Genomic DNA, 18629 nt, shown 5'->3' with positions numbered 1-18629 from the left:
CTTCATTTTTTTTACCTTTTATTGTACTTACATTTCTCTACATAGTAGCAACATATTTACATCTTTTTACCAATAATAGCAACATTTTTATATTTTTTTACACATATAGCAACATACGTACAATTCGTTATCTATAATAGCAACATGCTTACATTTGTTTTACCATAACAATTTTGAAAGTAAAGCACATTGCCCACATCGATAATGAAATGTAAGTACCTTGCAATTATTGGTAAAAAAATATATCTCTCCACTTTCCTTTCTTTGTGTAGGCAACATTTTCTACAATGTGCACAAGGCGTACTTGACAAGCACTATGAAAAGTTGATTCAATGTGATGCACGACTCAACTTATTGAGTCAACAACCAGGCATAGTTTTAGACTTCCCATATTTCCCTCCAAGACCTTCCATTAATTATCAAGATATACCAGCCACTAACATCTTTAACTTCCCAGAAATCGATACTATTCCACATATGGCTTCATCTACAAATGTGGGATCGAGTTCTTTAGGTTTGATTCATCAAGATATGTCTAAAGAAGTTTACTCTTCCAGTTCAGGTACCATTTCTACCAAAAAAAAAATAGTAAAATACTTCGTTTATTTATTTCTTTATAACATCCTACTTCTATTTCTTCATATTATAACATTATACGTTGAAAAATTTACCCAATTATAGCATCATCATCCAAATACATGATGTAATAGAAAGTAACAATTGTTGTTTGTGGTGTTTTTTTAGGTATGTCTATGGATATTGATGGGCAAAATCCGAATGATATGTTTGAGAACATTTCACAGATGCTACTCAGCGACAACAATATAGCAGGAGATTCAGACGAGGAGACTCTCACATCAAGAATCAATTCCCTCTGCTGCTTTCTTCAAGATTATCAAAGTGGTCAACAAGATGGAAATGCCTTTTTTGCCCCTGATCCTAATCTAATCCCACAGCAAGACCTAAATGACTTTTCCACCTTTGATCCAAATCTAATCCCGCAACAATACGGAAATGACTATTCTACCTTTGATCCTAATATGTTCATGCAACAATTCGAAAATGACGATTCTACCCTTGATCCTAATCTGATCATGCAACAATACATAAATGACGGTTCTGTCCTTGATCCTGATCTAATCCTGCAGAAAGATATGAATGACGGTTCTACCTTTGATCCCAATCTGATCCCCATGCAAGGCCAATATGACGGTTCTACCCTTGGTGCCAACTGGATCCCTGAAACTATGACTCAAGAAGATGGTAGTGGTAGCATGTCTGCAAAGCTTCCTCAGGAGTATCCAAATGCTCAGCAAGATGGAAATGACGGTTCTACCCCTGAGAACAATTCTGGATCTAATGAAGGGTTGGGTATATCAAGAGCGGACTCGTTTTCTGAATTGGTGCAACAGCTTCCCAGGATCACGTCTCTTCCGAGGTTCTTGTTCGAGCTTTCAGAAAATGGTGAGATTTTGAAGTGAGGGATCTCGTGTTCTAAAGGGATTTGGAAGTGATCTTATCGAGCATTTGTGAAAAATCCCAAGGGTTTTTTTCGTAAAAATGAACGTGCTTTTATGTGGTCAGACTGGTTTGAGTTGTGGTGTTAATAGGTGAGTTATTTAAGGTAGGTCGTTATGGGAATAAAGTACTATAAGTTTAATATATTTTGTAGATATATATATGCAACTATATTAAAAGTTTTCGAAATCTAAAGATAGTTTTTTTTATTTATTTATCAGACTTTTGCATTTGAGTAGTGATGAATGCTTATAAGATATTGAATAACGAGAATCATATATTCCATGTGAATTGTTAGCATAAGTAATCGTTGTAAAAAATAATGATTATTATAAATTGATTAAAGGGAAATTAAATAATCTAACCACCTTTTTAATGTTTCTTTGAACAAAAAAAATAACAAAAATAACGATTTGGTCTGGAATGGACATTCCGGACTAAGAGAAAACAATTTTTTTGACTGATTCCGGAATGGGCATTCCGAATTCCAAACCAATATCCCGGATGCTAGACTAAAATTTCGAATTTCAAAAGAAAAAAAAACTCCTTAATTTCAATAACAAGTCCCAAATCCGAAGAACAATTCCGTATTTTTGAGAAAAAATCGTTTTTTGCTTAAATTTAACAAAAAGTTAAAAAAAAAAAAAAAAAAAAAACATGGTAAATGTGAACTATATACAATATATTGCATAAAATCAGACATATAAAAACAGTGATATTAAACACTTAAAAATGAGCATTTCGGAAATAAATGAGGATATTTTTTCAAAAAAAATCGGGAAAAAACCAAAAGTAATTCCGGAATTTGAAGATCAAACTCGGAATGGAGTATTCTTTGAAAAAAAATTAAAAAGTAGTCCGGAATGTGAATAGTAGTCCGGAATGAAGCATTTGCGAAAAAATTGTTATTTTTCAAAAACTGAAAAAAATAGTTATTTTCTTTAGAAAAACTCATTTACATAGATTAGATTCCTTAATTTCCCTTGATAAAATATACTAAATTAATAAAGTATAATTAATTTAAAGTTAATTCAATTGAAAATGGATATAGTAAATTACATATTTAAAAAAGTAAATAATATATAACCAAATGGCCACATAAAAACCGGAGGCTAGACCATTGGTCTAGTTTCGGTTCTTATGGTGCCTCCAAACTAGAGGTATACATTAGCCGGTTTTAATCGGCTTCTGTTTTTAGTAAACCCGGTTTTTTATTATCAGTTTCGGTTAAAACCATTTTTTCAGTTTTTTTTTGAAGTATGAATTTAAAAACTGGTTCGATTAAAACCCCGGTTTGGGCTATTTTACCCGCTTCTTAAAAAACGGTTGCGTTTGTGTACCTCTAACAAAAACCATACTTTTTAACCCAATTGTTATATTTGATTTATGTGCAAAATAGTAGTGAATGTGAAACATCCCAAAAATACAACCTAAAAATTTCGTTTTTAAAACATTATTAAACCATCATTTCATTACCAAAGTATAAAAATCATAAACTATGTGTTTCAAAATCTCATAATATCTATCACATGTCAAATCTCATGTCAAATATCATATCAAAATATCAGAGTAAAACTCCCAGGCTGAAGATTGTGGTGTGTGTCATGCGATCATCCCGAGCCCTTCCCTTTGCTAGTGGAAGTACCTGAAACCAGGACTGAAAACTGTAAGCACAAAGCTTAGTGAGCTCCCCCAAACTACCACATACCATACAATAACACATAAAGCACATACTGGCCTTGCCCACTGCATCAGGCCTCGCCCGACATCAGACCGAAGTCCGACATAATCTGGGCCCCGCCCATTGCATCGGACTGAAGTTCGGAATAACTTGGGCCTTGCCCACTGCATCCAACCGAAGTCCGGAATAACTTGGGCCTTGCCCACTGCATCGGACCGAAGTCCGGAATAACTGAACATAACATATACATAAACATCTAACATAAACATATAACTACTGCATCGAGCTTGCCCGACATCGGACCGAAGTCCGGAGCACAAAGCACATAACATAAACATGCATGAATCACTAAGACATCAGGCATACACACTACTTCTCGGGATCACCCCGGCATCAGACCGAAATCCGAAAGTACTATATCTAAACGGGCCGGCATTGTGGCCGTAGACCCGCTCCTAAAGGAGGAAACTCACCCCGAGTAACTGGCTGCTGAAACACTGAGCGGAAAATATCTGGCTGCTGCTCTGGCGACTCTCCGACTATAAATTCCACAATGACACTTAGTCAGAAACTGATAACTATCCTTAGGGTGAAATGACCATTTTACCCCTGGCTAAATTCCACATCATGGTAAAAGTCAACTTTCCAGTTGACCGGACTCGCCGAGTTGGCTCGACAACTCGTCGAGTCCCAATCTTCTCATCTACCCCCAACCCGACTCTACTCGTCGAGTTTAGCAAGAACTCGACGAGTTCTCCTTCAATCATAACATCGTGACAATCTTCATCTGACTCGCCGAGTTCCTCCTAAACTCGTCGAGTTTATCTTCGTCATAGGACGTGTCTAGTCTGTGACTCGCCGAGTTGTATGAACAACTCGTCGAGTCCGTCTTCATGAGTTGGGAGATGGCCTTGGACTCGCCGAGTACGTTCCTGCACTCGCCGAGTCCCATGGTTTCCAGATCCATGGCTACGTCCATTTCGTTGAGCCCCTTCCCTGGACTCATCTAAACCCCATCTAAACTCAATTGGGTTTCTCCTGAATCATAACAGTCTTAGCAATCAACCCACGACTCGTCGAGTCCCAAGAACGACTCGTCGAGTCCATGCATGTCCAAGTCTATAACTCGATTTCTGACGTGCAAAATGCATCCAGAAGGTAGATCTAGGCTCCTAAGATCGGTATGGCATGTAAAGTCATGAACTTTACGTTCATGCATGGGACTTTTATGCTCAAAGGACCAAAAATGGGGTTTACTTCATACTTGGGGTTCTCATGGCCATAAAGATGGCACCTTTATGCCATGAGGACCCTCCAAGGTTCCAGATCTGAGTGTAAATTGACTTGGGACGTCCAAGTCCCAAGGATCGAGCTTCTTGGACCCAAAACTTCATATAGATGACCACAAGGAGATCTAAGAAACTACAAGTCAAGTATGAGGCTTGATTACTAGAAAGTGAAGAGAAACTGATGTTGTTCTTGGATCTACAATCTTCTCTTGAAGTCCTCCTTCTTCCTCTTCTTCCCACAAGCTTCAAATACACCAAATAACTCTCAAAATCACCAAGAAAGCTCAAGTTCACTTATGGAGGATTAGGGTTTCGGGATTACTGATCTGGAGGTGATGGAGGCTAGAAAAGAGGCCTATAATGTTGCTTAAATAGGGTGCAAACCCTAGATATTAGTGTTTCCCCCAGACTGGCCTACTCGTCGAATCAAGGCGTGGACTCGTTGTAACGCCCGTAGATCCGGGCTAGTCAATTTAGAGACAATGAGCATCAAAAATGAGTTTTTGATGGAAGATTATTTAGAAGGAGTAATCTTAACCAAGTGGTAGTATATGTTCCAAGGGTTCCGTACATATAAAGAACGCCGAAATCCGAGTTATAACGAATAAGTTATAGCCCGTCGAAGTTTCGCGGCAAAACCGGCACGACACCGGGAGACGTAAATAGTGAATTTACGATAGAGCGACTTTTGGCCTTAGTGATCTAAACAAAAGTTGTAGTGTACGTTAAACCGAGAACATACAAAAAAAAGAACGCCCAAATCTGACTGCGTATGAGGAAGTTATGATACTAGGTTTTGTCAAAGGAAAATTGTTTTGGGATAACGAAGTGTTGTCCGAGTACCGAGTCACCACCTAATCAGGTGAGTGCATAGTTACTTTCATCTTACACATAGATATGAAGTATTTTTATATAAATTACGTGTTATGTGTTCATATAACCTGTATGTTTGCTATCTATGCTGGATGAACGATTTTATACATGTTTTAAATAATTTAAACTGTATATGTATTTTATATGTACGAATATGTTGGGTAAAACATGGGTAGATGAATGATGAGAGATGAAAGATGATATGAGTGAACATTGGCAGCTATAGACTTAGTGCCTAACAAATAACATCGGCAACTATGGACTTAGTGCCTATCGAATAAACATTGGTAGCTATGGACTTAGTACCTGCTAGATAAACGTTGGTAGCTATGGACTTAATATCTGTTAAATAAACGTTGGTAGCTATGGATTTAGTACCTATTAGTTGAACACTGGTAGCTATGGATTTAGTACCCGATGAATGAACTTTAGCAGCTATGGAATTAGTGCTTTACGAACAAGCATTGGCAGCTATGGACTTAGTGCCTATCATATAAACCCTGGAAGCAATGGGCTTCGAAATGAACGAATGCAGGATAGATGATTCTTAGGGTAGATCCTTAAGAGTAAGGAAGATAATGGGGATGGGTAATTGGGTTGATTGTTTTAATATTTAAACATAATAATTATATTATTGTGGGTTGAAAACCCTATGTACTCACCAGGTTTCCCAACCTGACCCACTCAAGCTTATTTGTATCACAGGTGTCGATATGAAGTTACATTACACTGAGAGATTAAAGAGATGTAGATCACTAGTGTAAATGAATGTAAGTTCTGTTTATGCTTATGTTTCTGTATTGACAATGACATCCCAAATGTTTTAAAATGAATAAAAACACATTTCTTCGGAAATGCTTTGATAACGTACTTATCATGTTTTACTGGGAACAAATTCCGTAACATTTTTATTAAAAGAGATACTCTAATTTTTATAAAGCATAAACAAAATCGGTCTTTTCTGGCCGTGAAAATAGGGGTGTTATAGTTGGTATCAGAGCATTAGTTTAAGCGAACTAGGAATATGGACTTATTTCTAGACTTAAACTTAGAATGCTATGCGATGATTGTGAGGAGTGTGTCTAATAAAATTTAGGTAATACACCTGAATAGACACAAGCACTAGCTTATTTATGGAAAATGCCTAACATGCTATTATGTGCTAAATGATTTGTGATGCTTTATGCTATCGTTTGATCGGATCTATGGTCTATTGCCGACCAGATCTGGAAATTTTATGTGCTCAGGTTTCTAAACGTTTAATTACGATATTAGAACTGGCATGTAACTTTTCGGAGTGATAAGGAGATTTACACGTCGATCGTAAATAAAATCTTTCTTATCTAAATTCTCGTCGCTACACATCGAACGTTTAAATTGATGAATAGATCGAAATGGCAAGAACCCGCAGTGGAGCTGGGAACGCGAATGGAAACGGGAATCAACCACCAGTGATTGAGCAAATACCTGTTGTGGTAGCCGCTCCTGAGCCAGTCACGATGGCCGGAGTACAGGCGATGATCCAAATGATGTTGGATCGTCAAATGGAGGAAACCAGACGCTTACTTCAACAGAACCGAGAGGAAGCTACAATTCCGATCGTACAACCTGAATTGGTCCCCGAACAATCGGAGGAAGGAAACTACACCCGCCCTGTGAGTCAAGCTGAGACTCAAGGAGAACGAAGAAATGGCCCGGAGAGGGGAAACAACAAGGATGGGCGAATGTATAAGAACTTCTTGAGTGCAAAACCACCGAGTCTTTCCGGAAGCCCGAAGCCGGTTGAGATTATGGACTGGATCTCCGAAATGGAGATGGTGTTTGAGAGCTGTGACTGTAGCGACAGGAAGAAAACCGTCTTTGCAGTCAGACAATTAAAGTCTGGAGTACTAAGCTGGTGGAAGCTACTAGCTAACACAATGCCCAAGGGAGAAGCAAGCAAGATGTCTTGGGAAGATTTCCTGGTGCAACTGAAAATGCAGTACTGCTCTGAGCAGGATCTTCTGGAGATCAACAATGAGTTCCAGAATCTGAAGAAGGGAAGGATGAGTGTCACCGAGTATGCTGCAATTTTTACGGAAAAGATGAAGCTTGTCCCCTACCTAGTTCCAACGGAACTTTCCAAGGTCAACAAGTTTGCCAATGGATTACCAGCGGACTTTGGTCCAATGGTCAAACAAGCAACCACTTTGAAAGTCGCCATCTGGGCAGCCAAGAATGTTGAGACCCAAATAAGGGAAAAGGGTCTGGAGAAAGCTGAAGTTGGCGAGAAGAGGAAGCTTGAAGGATCCTCAAGACCTGATAATAAGGGAAAGTTCTCAAAGTCTAACCTAGATGACCAAAGGTATGGAACCAAGTGGTGTGAAAAGTGCAAGAAGAAGCACTTTGGAAGATGCAACGAAGAGGTAACCTATTACAAATGTGGAAGGATCGGCCACTATTCCAAGGATTGTACACAAAATGATAAGGTATGCTTCGGATGTGGAGGCAAGGGGCACATGTCTATAGATTGCCCAAAGAAAAATGAAGCAGCAAGGCTAGAGGCACCGCCAAAGCCAAGGGCATTTCACATGATCCTCGACGAAGCAGACAATAACGCGAGGAATCAAGGATGAGGAATTCATACCCGAAGATCGAGTTATGAAGTAGCCAAGGAGATAGAATCATACGATGTAGCCTATTAGAGGCATAGACTAGGGTGAACTTGAACACCTATGTAATAGTTTCAAGAAATAATAATAAAACCTTCGTTTTGTTATCTGGTGTGTTAAATTTTTATGTGATCTTCTTGTATGGTGACTTGGAAAACTGCGAGACAATACTTGGGACGAGTATGAGTAGGTGTGAATGGTAGTAGAGGCCTATACTACCGGAAGCACAGGACTCAGACTTGGATCAGGGAAAGTCACAAGGTTACCAAGAGCTAGTAGTTGATTCCGTTTTGTTCATATATTTCATTACCATTGTTTCGATAATGACTAAGAAGATTGTTGTTATTCCGACCATAGTGATCATATCAAATCGAGTCCGACTAAGATGAGTATGTTACGAGGTTCAAAGAACCAAGTTCGATTTAGCATCTGACTTAAGCCAGAAGATTGAAGTGAAAGATAAGAGAAGCGATCAATAGAAGTATCGCGCTCGTTGTTAAAGGAGTTGGTAGCTAGAAACGCTACATGTTGAAATGTGATTTTATCACATTAGAACATGGAGGAAGGTATAGTCTGTTCCGGAATTTGACTCTAAGAGACCTGAGTCTAAGCATTGCAACATACGATAACAGGTCATTAGAACGTGACCCATCGGTCTATTGTGGAAATCAAATAACAAGTTTGAAGAAGGATTCTCTGATAAAGAGCGAGATTGTGACATGAAGGCCATGATTGAAGGTCTAACATGAGACAGAGGGCGGGAGCAAGACCGAGCACCGCCTGCAGTCAAGGAGTCCAAGAGTTAGATACTCATTCGAAACAACATAGAAGTTACGGTTATTACCTAGGATGAAGAGATAACGTATGGAGTCATTATACAATCATGTTTCGTTGATGATTCCGGGACGTAATCATCCTAAGGGGGAGATAATTGTAACGCCCGTAGATCCGGGCTAGTCAATTTAGAGACAATGAGCATCAAAAATGAGTTTTTGATAGAAGATTATTTAGAAGGAGTAATCTTAACCAAGTGGTAGTATATGTTCCAAGGGTTCCGTACATATAAAGAACACCGAAATCCAAGTTATAACGAAGAAGTTATAGCCCGTCGAAGTTTCGCGGCAAAACCGGCACGACACCGGGAGACGTAAATAGTGAATTTACGATAGAGCGACTTTTGGCCTTAGTGATCTAAACAAAAGTTGTAGTGTACGTTAAACCGAGAACATACAAAAAAAAGAACGCCCAAATCTGACTGCGTATGAGGAAGTTATGAATTTTCTAAGATTTGGCATAACAGTGCACGACCCGAAACTCGAATTTTAGTTCAAGCGGTTTTTGGCTTACGCGACCTAAATGAGAGTTGAAGATCTCATTAATAGGAACTCAAGGTAAAAAGACAGACGAAAACGGAATCCGTATGAAGGAGATACGAATTATTCGTGGTCATTTAACAGTCTAATCTCTTCCTACTATTAAATTTAAGATTGGTCGAGAGTTAGCCGACGGAGTCTAAATGAAAGTTGTAGATCTTGTTTTTACCTACGCGTGGAAAAAAAATAACGTTGAAAACGGAGCTCGTATGCGAAAACTACGGGGTTTAGAAGTCGGCAGGGTGCTGCTGCAAAAGGGGTGACGTGGCTGAATATGGTCCAAGGCTTTCTCCCCAAGGCAAGCCACTAGAAGGTGACATGTGGCATGGACTCGACGAGTAGGAGGACCTACTCGATGAGTAGAGCAGGATTTCAGCCTATAAATAGAGGTGTCGGGTTCCTCCATTTCTCACACCATCCCAAACTCACTTTCTCTTTCTAGTTTCTCTCTCTAGCCTCCCTAACCCCCCCCCCCCCCTAAAGTCTAGGTAAACCCCCTAGCACCCGAAGGAAGCCCCGAGGCTCCCGGAGTCCCGAGAAAAAGGGTCTTTAGGTTCAGAAATGTTGCTCCAAGCGAAGCCCGGTTTTCTATAAAACCCGCTGTAAGTGAGCTACGCCTACGCTATTTTTAATATAGCTTTTATTTAATTATAGTAACGTTATTAGGAACTTATAATAAGAACTTGGACTATTATTATGGGTTATATAAGTATTGTTTAAAGCTTATATAATAGTAATCATAGCTAGACTATTAATTAGTCGCGGTTAACGTTAGACTAAACCCTAGTGGTATTGATACTAGGTTTTGTCAAAGGAAAATTGTTTTGGGATAACAAAGTGCTGTCCGAGTACCGAGTCACCACCTAATCAGGTGAGTGCATAGTTACTTTCATCTTACACATAGATATGAAGTATTTTATATAAATTACGTGTTATGTGTTCATATAACCTGTATGTTTGCTATCTATGCTGGATGAACGATTTTATACATGTTTTAAATAATTTAAACTGTATATGTATTTTATATGTACGAATATGTTGGGTAAAACATGGGTAGATGAATGATGAGAGATGAAAGATGATATGAGTGAACATTGGCAGCTATAGACTTAGTGCCTAACAAATAACATCGGCAGCTATGGACTTAGTGCCTATCGAATAAACATTGGTAGCTATGGACTTAGTACCTGCTAGATAAACGTTGGTAGCTATGGACTTAGTACCTGTTAAATAAAATTTGGTAGCTATGGATTTAGTACCTATTAGCTGAACACTGGTAGCTATGGATTTAGTACCCGATGAATGAACTTTAGCAGCTATGGAATTAGTGCTTTACGAACAAGCATTGGCATCTATGGACTTAGTGCCTATCATATAAACCCTGGAAGCAATGGGCTTTGAAATGAACGAATGCAGGATAGATGATTCTTAGGGTAGATCCTTAAGAGTAAGGAAGATAATGGGGATGGGTAATTGGGTTGATTGTTTTAATGTTTAAACATAATAATTATATTATTGTGGGTTGAAAACCCTATGTACTCACCAGGTTTCCCAACCTGACCCACTCAAGCTTATTTGTATCACAGGTGTCGATATGAAGTTACATTACACTGATAGATTAAAGAGATGTAGATCACTAGTGTAAATGAATGTAAGTTCTGTTTATGCTTATGTTTCTGTATTGACAATGACATCCCAAATGTTTTAAAATGAATAAAAACACATTTCTTCGGAAATGCTTTGATAACGTATTTATCATGTTTTACTGGGAACAAATTCCGCAACATTTTTATTAAAAGAGATACTCTGATTTTTATAAAGCATAAACAAAATCGGTATTTTCTGGCCGTGAAAATGGGGATGTTATACTCGCCGAGTAGATCACTTAAAACCCGCGTCCAAACCTGGCATCTACTCGACGAGTTAGGGCTACTACTCGTCGAGTAGGTCTCATAAAAAGATATTTAATGAATTAAATACGTACCAGAAACGGGGCGTTACAATTCTCCCCCACTTGTCTTAGACTTCTTCGTCGAAGTCTGCTGTCTCTGAAAACAAATATGGGTAGTGCTCTCTCATCTCCTCCTCGGGCTCCCATGTCCACTTCGTGCCCTTGCGGTGCTGCCACTGCACCTTAACTAACTCTACCCTTTTGTTCCTCGGCTCCTTCGTCTTGCGATTCAAAATCGTCATTGGTCTCTCGATATAGTTCAGGCTATCGTCAACCTGAATGTCCTCAAGGGGTACCACTGCTGACTCATCCACTAAGCACTTCCGTAGCTGAGAAACATGGAATGTGCTGTGGATCTGGCTGAGCTCTGCTGGAAGATCTAGCCGATAAGCAACCCGACCCACCCGGGCCAAAACCCTAACCGAACCAATGAACCTGGGGCCCAGCTTCCCCCGCTTCCGAAATCTGATAACACCCTTCCGGGGTGACACCTTCAGGAGGACCATATCGCCCACCTGAAACTCCAAGTCCGAACGCCGCTTGTCGGCGTAACTCTTCTGCCGACTCTAAGCAGTATGGAGCCTGCTCCGGACTCGCTGAATCTGCTCTGTAGTCTTGAGTACCACCTATGTAGTCCCTATGACTCGCTGACCGACCTCACCCCAACAGATTGGGGTCCTACACTTCCTCCCGTAGAGCATCTCGAAGGGAGGTCGGTCTATACTGGAATGGTAGCTGTTGTTATACGAAAACTCCGCTAACGGAAGATACGTATCCAACTGCCACTCAAATCTAGCAAACATGCCCGAAGCATGTCCTCGAGAGTCTGAATCGTCCTCTCACTCTGCCCGTCCGTCTGAGGATGGAAGGCGGTGCTGAAATGTAGACGAGTACCCATCTCGTCGTGAAACCGCTTCCAAAATCTGGAAGTAAACCGGTGATCTCGGTCTGACACCACCGAGACAGGCACTCCATGACGTGCCACTACCTCTCGCACATAAATCTCGGCCAACTTCTCGGCCGAGATGCTCTCCTGGATCGGTATAAAATGGGCGCTCTTAGTCAACCGATCCACGATGACCCATATCGAATCCACCCCACGTGTGGTCCTGGGAAGCTTCGTAATGAAGTCCATAGTGATATCCTCCCATTTCCACACAGTAATGTCTAACGGCTACATCTTGCTGTGGGGCCTCTGGTGCTCTGCCTTGACCTTCCTGCAGGTCAGGCATCTCTCCACATACCAAGCTACGTCCTGCTTCATACAGGTCCACCAATAATCGGGTCGAAGATCCCTATACATCTTCGTCGCCCCTGGATGGATGGAGAACCGCGACTTGTGGGCCTCATCCATCAACACCTGCCGTACTCCTACCCAGTACGGCACCCAAACCCTCCCATGTAGGGTCAACAATCCCCGATTATCGTAATCAAAAGAAGCCACTCGGCCAACTATCCACTCGCACTTCTGGCACTCCTCCTTCAGGCCCTCGACATGTGCCTCTCGGATCTGCTCCAGTAATAGAGTAACCACTGTCATCCGCAGACAGATATCTTGGATCGGAGCCGCCACCGCCTTGCGGCTCAGGGCGTCGGCCACGACGTTGGCCTTTCCCGGGTGATAAAGGATCTCACAGTCGTAGTCCTTCACCACATCTAACCATCGACGCTGCCTCATGTTCAGATTCGGCTGATCCATGAGGTACCTCAAACTCTTGTGGTCTGTGTAGATAGTACACCGGACTCCGTAGAGGTAATGTCGCCAAATCTTGAGGGTGAACACTACGGCCCCCAGCTCCAAATCATGCGTCAGATAATTAGCCTCGTGAGGTTTCAGCTGTCTCGAAGCGTAAGCTATCACATGTCCTCGCTGCATCAACACTGCTCCCATACCTGTGATCGAAGCGTCACAGTAGACTACAAAGTCATCTACTCCCTCTAGCAGGGTGAGAATCGGCGCCTCGCACAGTCACTGGCTGAGCATCTCAAAGGCTGTCTGCTGCTCAGGACCCCAACGGAACACCAGCGACTTCTTGGTCAGTCGGGTCAGCGGAACTGATATTTTGGAGAAATCCTGGATGAATCTCCGGTAGTACCCTACCAATCCCAGGAAGCTCCAAATCTCGGATGGAGACCTCGGGACCTCCCACTGCATCACGGCCTCAATCTTGGCCGGGTCTACTAATATACCATTCTGGTTGACAAGGTGCCCCAGAAACTGCACCTCGCACAACCAGAACTCGCACTTGGAGAACTTTGCGAAAAGTCTCTCCCTCCTCAAGGTCTCAAGCACCTCCCTCAGGTGTTCCTCGTGCTGCTCCTTAGTCTTGGAATAAACCAAGATATCATCAATGAGTACTATCACAGACCGATCCAACATCGGTCTTCACACGTGGTTCATGAGATCCATGAACGCAGCTGGAGCATTGGTGAGCCCAAACGGCATCACCACAAACTCGTAATGGCCATAGCGGGTCCAAAAAGCGGTCTTCTGCACGTCATCATCTCTGACCCGCATCTGGTGATATCCGGACCGTAGATAAATCTTGGAAAACCAAGATGCTCCCTGAAGCTGGTCGAACAAATCGTCTATCCTCGGAAGTGGGTAACAGTTCTTCACCGTTACCTTATTCAGCTCCCGGTAATCGATGCACATACGGTGCGACCCGTCCTTCTTCTTCACAAACAGGATCGGGGATCCCCATGGTGAACTGCTCGGTCTGATAAAACCCTTGTGTAGCAGCTCTTGCAGCTGCGTAGACAACTCCTGCATCTCGGGAGGAGCCAGTCGATATGGTGCCTTGGCTATCGGAGCCGCACCAGGAACCAGGTCAATCCGGAACTCAACCTGCCTCTCCGGAGGTATCCCAGGCAAATCCTCCGGGAATACGTCCGGGTACTCTCGCACTACTGGTATATCATCGACCGTCACCCTACCCTTATCCCGGGTATCCATGACGTAAGCAACATATCCCGCGCAACCCTGCTGAAAGTAATGTTTCGCTCTCGCCGCTGAGCAGAGAATCGGTCCGCGCTGTGGATTCTCACCCTAAATCACTAACTCTCCCCCACTAGGAGTGTGAACCATCACTAGCTGCAGCTTGCAATCAATCATCGCCCCATTGGGGCTCAACCAATCCATACCCACTATAACCTTATTCCCTCGCAGGGGAATAGGGACCAAGTCCACCGAAAACTGCTCATCAAATAACCGAAGTGTACATCCTCTATGAACTCTCGCGACCCTGACGGTCCTATCATCTGCTATCTCCACATCAAGTGGACAATCCAGCTCCCCCGGAGCCCTGCTAAATCGCTTGCTAAGCGCGAGCGACACAAATGATCTGGTAGCCCCCGAATCAAATAATACCATAGCTGAGATGCCGTTCACTAAGAACGGCCCTATACACAAACACATAATCATGAGAAACAAATAATATCAAATACAGAGGTAAGAGAAAAATACATACCTATCACCACGTCCGGAGCTGCTCGTGCCTCCTCTGCAGTAAGCTGAAAAGTCCTGCTCCGCGCCACAGGCGCCTCAGCCCGACCCTGACGGCCATCTGTAATCCTCAAGGTGGCAGGAGAAGGTGCTACCACCTTTCCTACTGCTGCTAAGCTCGGGCACTGGGACCGCTTGTGTCCCCTCTAATTGCACTAGAAGCAAATCAGGTCTGAAGCTGGTGTGGTGGTGGTAGTAGCTGTACAATCTCGGCTCATGTGACCTGTTCGGCCGCACTTGTAGCAGCCCGAACTCCCTGCCTTGCACGCCCCCTCGTGCATCCTGCCGCATTTGCCACAACGACCGTGGCTCTGCTGGCTCCGAGATCTATGATATGATACCTTGGGCTTCTTGCCCGTACCTGCTGCGCCAGACGCCACCTCTGGCTTCCTCTTCCTCTGCAACTCTAGGAAAATCTCCCTCTCACGAGCCCTCGCAATCATGTCCTCCAGTGTCTTGCAGCTGGAGCGGCTCACAAACTGGCGGATATCACTCCGCAACATCTCATGATATCGGGCCTTCTTCATCTCCTCGTCCGCCACATACTGCGGAACGAGAAGGGCCCTCTCCCTAAACTTAGCGGTAGTCTCCGCCACAGTCTCTGTCGTCTGCTGGAGGTCCTGAAACTCCCTAGCAAGTTGCTGCACCTCAATGACAGGTACAAACTCGGCTCTGAACTTGGTCGTGCAATGACTCCAGGTCATCGCATCCAACACAGTGTCATCTCCAATGGCTCTCCCGACCTCCTCCCACCAATCTCGTTCCCTATCCTTCAGAAGACAGGATGCTAGTCTGACCTTGTCCCCCTCGGGACATCTGCTGGTGCGGAACGCATTGGCGACATCCTCTAACCATCTGGTACTCGCAATAGGGTCCCGAGCCCCATGGTAGTCGGGAGCTCCACAAGCTCTGAACTCCCTGAAAGTCAATGTGCGCGATCCCATCATGGCCGCTATCTCAGTACGGAATGCGCTCAGCTTCTCATCCAGAAGCTCTAAGATACCCTCCTTGACCGACCCGAAAATCACAGGGGTCTGGCCTAGTATGCTGTGTGTGACCTCCGAGGAGATAAACTCCCTGGTCTGCTCATCTAACTGTCCGGCTTCAGAACCTGAGCCTGATCCCTCTCCTACACCTGAGCTACCCACTGCTGGTCTGGAGCGCAAAATCCTCCATTCTGAAACACATCATAACAAACATCAGAATACTAATATAACTGGAGGGATCACATACACTACAAGTTCCCTGGTCTTATCTCAGCCTTCCTTGATTTGAGTACGGATCCTATGCTTTCAGTAGTACGGGCCCATACTACCTTCCACATCTATCTGTACTTTCCTCAAGTACTGCCTCGACTCCACCAAGTCCCTTCTACTACTACTGTTGATCTCTTGCTAGTCTCATCCTAGGCTTTCCCTAGGGTAATCACCAACTCACTCTCCGCCATCAGCTGCATAAGAAGTCCCTGCTTTATTCCCCTAACTAGCTCGCGAATACTATTACATATTACTCAGACTAGATAATTCTTCAAATGAGAGATCCTACCCTACAACGGTTGGACTCAAACAAGAGCGGCGAAATAGAGCTAGACCTAACCTTCTGAAATTATTTAGTCCTTGCAATATGTAACTTAACATATTCGTTTACCAGTTAGTGAAAGACAACTAGAACTCCTAAAATCACAAAGCAAGCAGCATTCGGGCGTTGAGTACACATAATCAAGCATATACTACTTTGGCTATCATACTGACTAATTTGTACTAGCATGTAGTTCTCAATAAGCTGGTACACATATAACAGGCACATAAGGCATCCTTCCTAGATCCTTAGCCCTAACTAGCATGCAATTCTCATAAAGCTGATACACATATAATAGGCACATAAGGCATGCTTCCTAGATCCTTAGTCCTAAACTAGCATGCAATTCTCATAAACTGATAAACATAACATAACATAAACTTGTATGGGTAACTTGGGAGTACTTACTTGAGCTCGGCTGATTGCATTCACCACACCCTTTTCTCTTTTTCAAAATTCCTTTCGCTTTTTCTAAAACTCTTTTCTTTATACTTTTTCTAAAATTGTTTTCTTTTCTCAAAATCCTTTTGTAAACATGGTTTTTTTTAAATTTTTTTTTATTTTGAACACTTTGTACCACTTCCTTAGTTTGAGTTCAGACACACCCGAAAGTGTGCCCAAATCTCTCAAACCAAGGCTCTGATACCAACTTGAAACATCCCAAAAATACAACCCAAAATTTCGTTTTTAAAACATTATTAAACCATCATTTCATTACCAAAGTATAAAAATCATAAACTATGTGTTTCAAAATCTCATAATATCTATCACATGTCAAATCTCATGTCAAATATCATATCAAAATATCAGAGTAAAACTCCCAGGCTGAAGATTGTGGTGTGTGCCATGCAATCATCCCGAGCCCTTCCCTTTGCTAGTGGAAGTACCTGAAACCAAAACTGAAAACTGTAAGCACAAAGCTTAGTGAGCTCCCCCAAACTACCACATACCATACAATAACACATAAAGCACATACTGGGCCTTGCCCATTGCATCGGGCCTCGCCCGGTATCAGACCGAAGTCCGGCATAATCTGGGCCCTGCCCACTGCATCGGACCGAAGTCCAGAATAACTTGGGCCTTGCCCACTGCATCGGACCGAAGTCCAGAATAACTTGGGCCTTACCCACTGCATCGAACCGAAGTCCGGAATAACTTGGGCCTTGCCCACTGCATCAGACCAAAGTCCAGAATAACTGAACATAACATATACATAAACATGTAACATAAACATATAACTACTGCATCGCGCTTTCCCGGCATCGGACCGAAGTCCGGAACACAAAGCACATAACATAAACATGCATGAATCACTAAGACATCAGGCATACACACTACTTCTCGGGATCACCCCGGCATCAGACCGAAATCCGGAACTACTATATCTAAACGGGTCGGCATTGTGGCCGTAGACCCGCTCCTAAAGGAGGAAACTCACCTCGCGTAACTGGCTGCTGAAACACTGAGTGGAAAATATATGGCTGCTGCTCCGGCGACTCTCCGGCTATAAATTCCACAATGATACTTAGTCAGAAACTGATAACTATCCTTAGGGTGAAATGACCATTTTACCCCTGGCTAAAGTCCACATCATGGTAAAAGTCAACTTTCCAGTTGGCTCGAGAACTCGTCGAGTCCCAATCTTCTCATCTACCCCCAACCCGACTCTACTCGTCGAGTTTAGCAAGAACTCGACGAGTTCTCCTTCAATCATAACATCGTGACAATCTTCATCTGACTCGCCGAGTTCCTCCTGAACTCGTCGAGTTTATCTTCGTCATAGGACGTGTCTAGTCTGTGACTCGCCGAGTTGTATGAACAACTCGTCGAGTCCGTCTTCATGAGTTGGGAGATGGCCTTGGACTCGCTGAGTACGTTCCTGCACTCGCCGAGTCCCATGGTTTCCAGATCCATGGCTACGTCCATTTCGTTGAGCCCCTTCCCTGGACTCATCTAAACCCCTTCTAAACTCAATTGGGTTTCTCCTGAATCATAACAGTCTTGGGAATCAACCCACGACTCGTCGAGTCCCAAGAACGACTCGTCGAGTCCATGCATGTCCAAGTCTATAACTCGATTTATGACGTGCAAAACTCATCCAGAAGGTAGATCTAGGCTCCTAAGATCGGTATGGCACGTAAAGTCATGAACTTTACGTTAATGCATGGGACTTTTATGCTCAAAGGACCAAAAATGGGTTTTACTTCATA

The 18629-nt window shown here is 42.9% G+C and overlaps 1 protein-coding gene across 1 annotated transcript; it reads left to right on the top strand.

Moving 5' to 3' along the window:
- The first annotated feature begins 366 nt into the window (after positions 1-366).
- Positions 367-1633, top strand: LOC145126100 (ATP-dependent DNA helicase). Its single transcript, XM_079061516.1, has 2 exons — positions 367-562; positions 745-1633. The coding sequence occupies exons 1-2, from the start codon at positions 478-480 to the stop codon at positions 1479-1481; spliced, it is 822 nt and encodes a 273-aa protein (XP_078917642.1). The 5' UTR covers positions 367-477; the 3' UTR covers positions 1482-1633.
- Positions 1634-18629: the final 16996 nt, after the last annotated feature.

This window comes from Lactuca virosa, chromosome 7 (assembly GCF_052849685.1).
Source record: "Lactuca virosa cultivar CGN04683 chromosome 7, Lactuca_virosa_CGN04683_v6, whole genome shotgun sequence".
NCBI classification, from domain to species: Eukaryota; Viridiplantae; Streptophyta; class Magnoliopsida; order Asterales; family Asteraceae; genus Lactuca; species Lactuca virosa.
The sequence above is the reverse complement of the archived record's forward strand: the minus strand, read 5'-3'. Positions and strand labels throughout refer to the sequence as shown.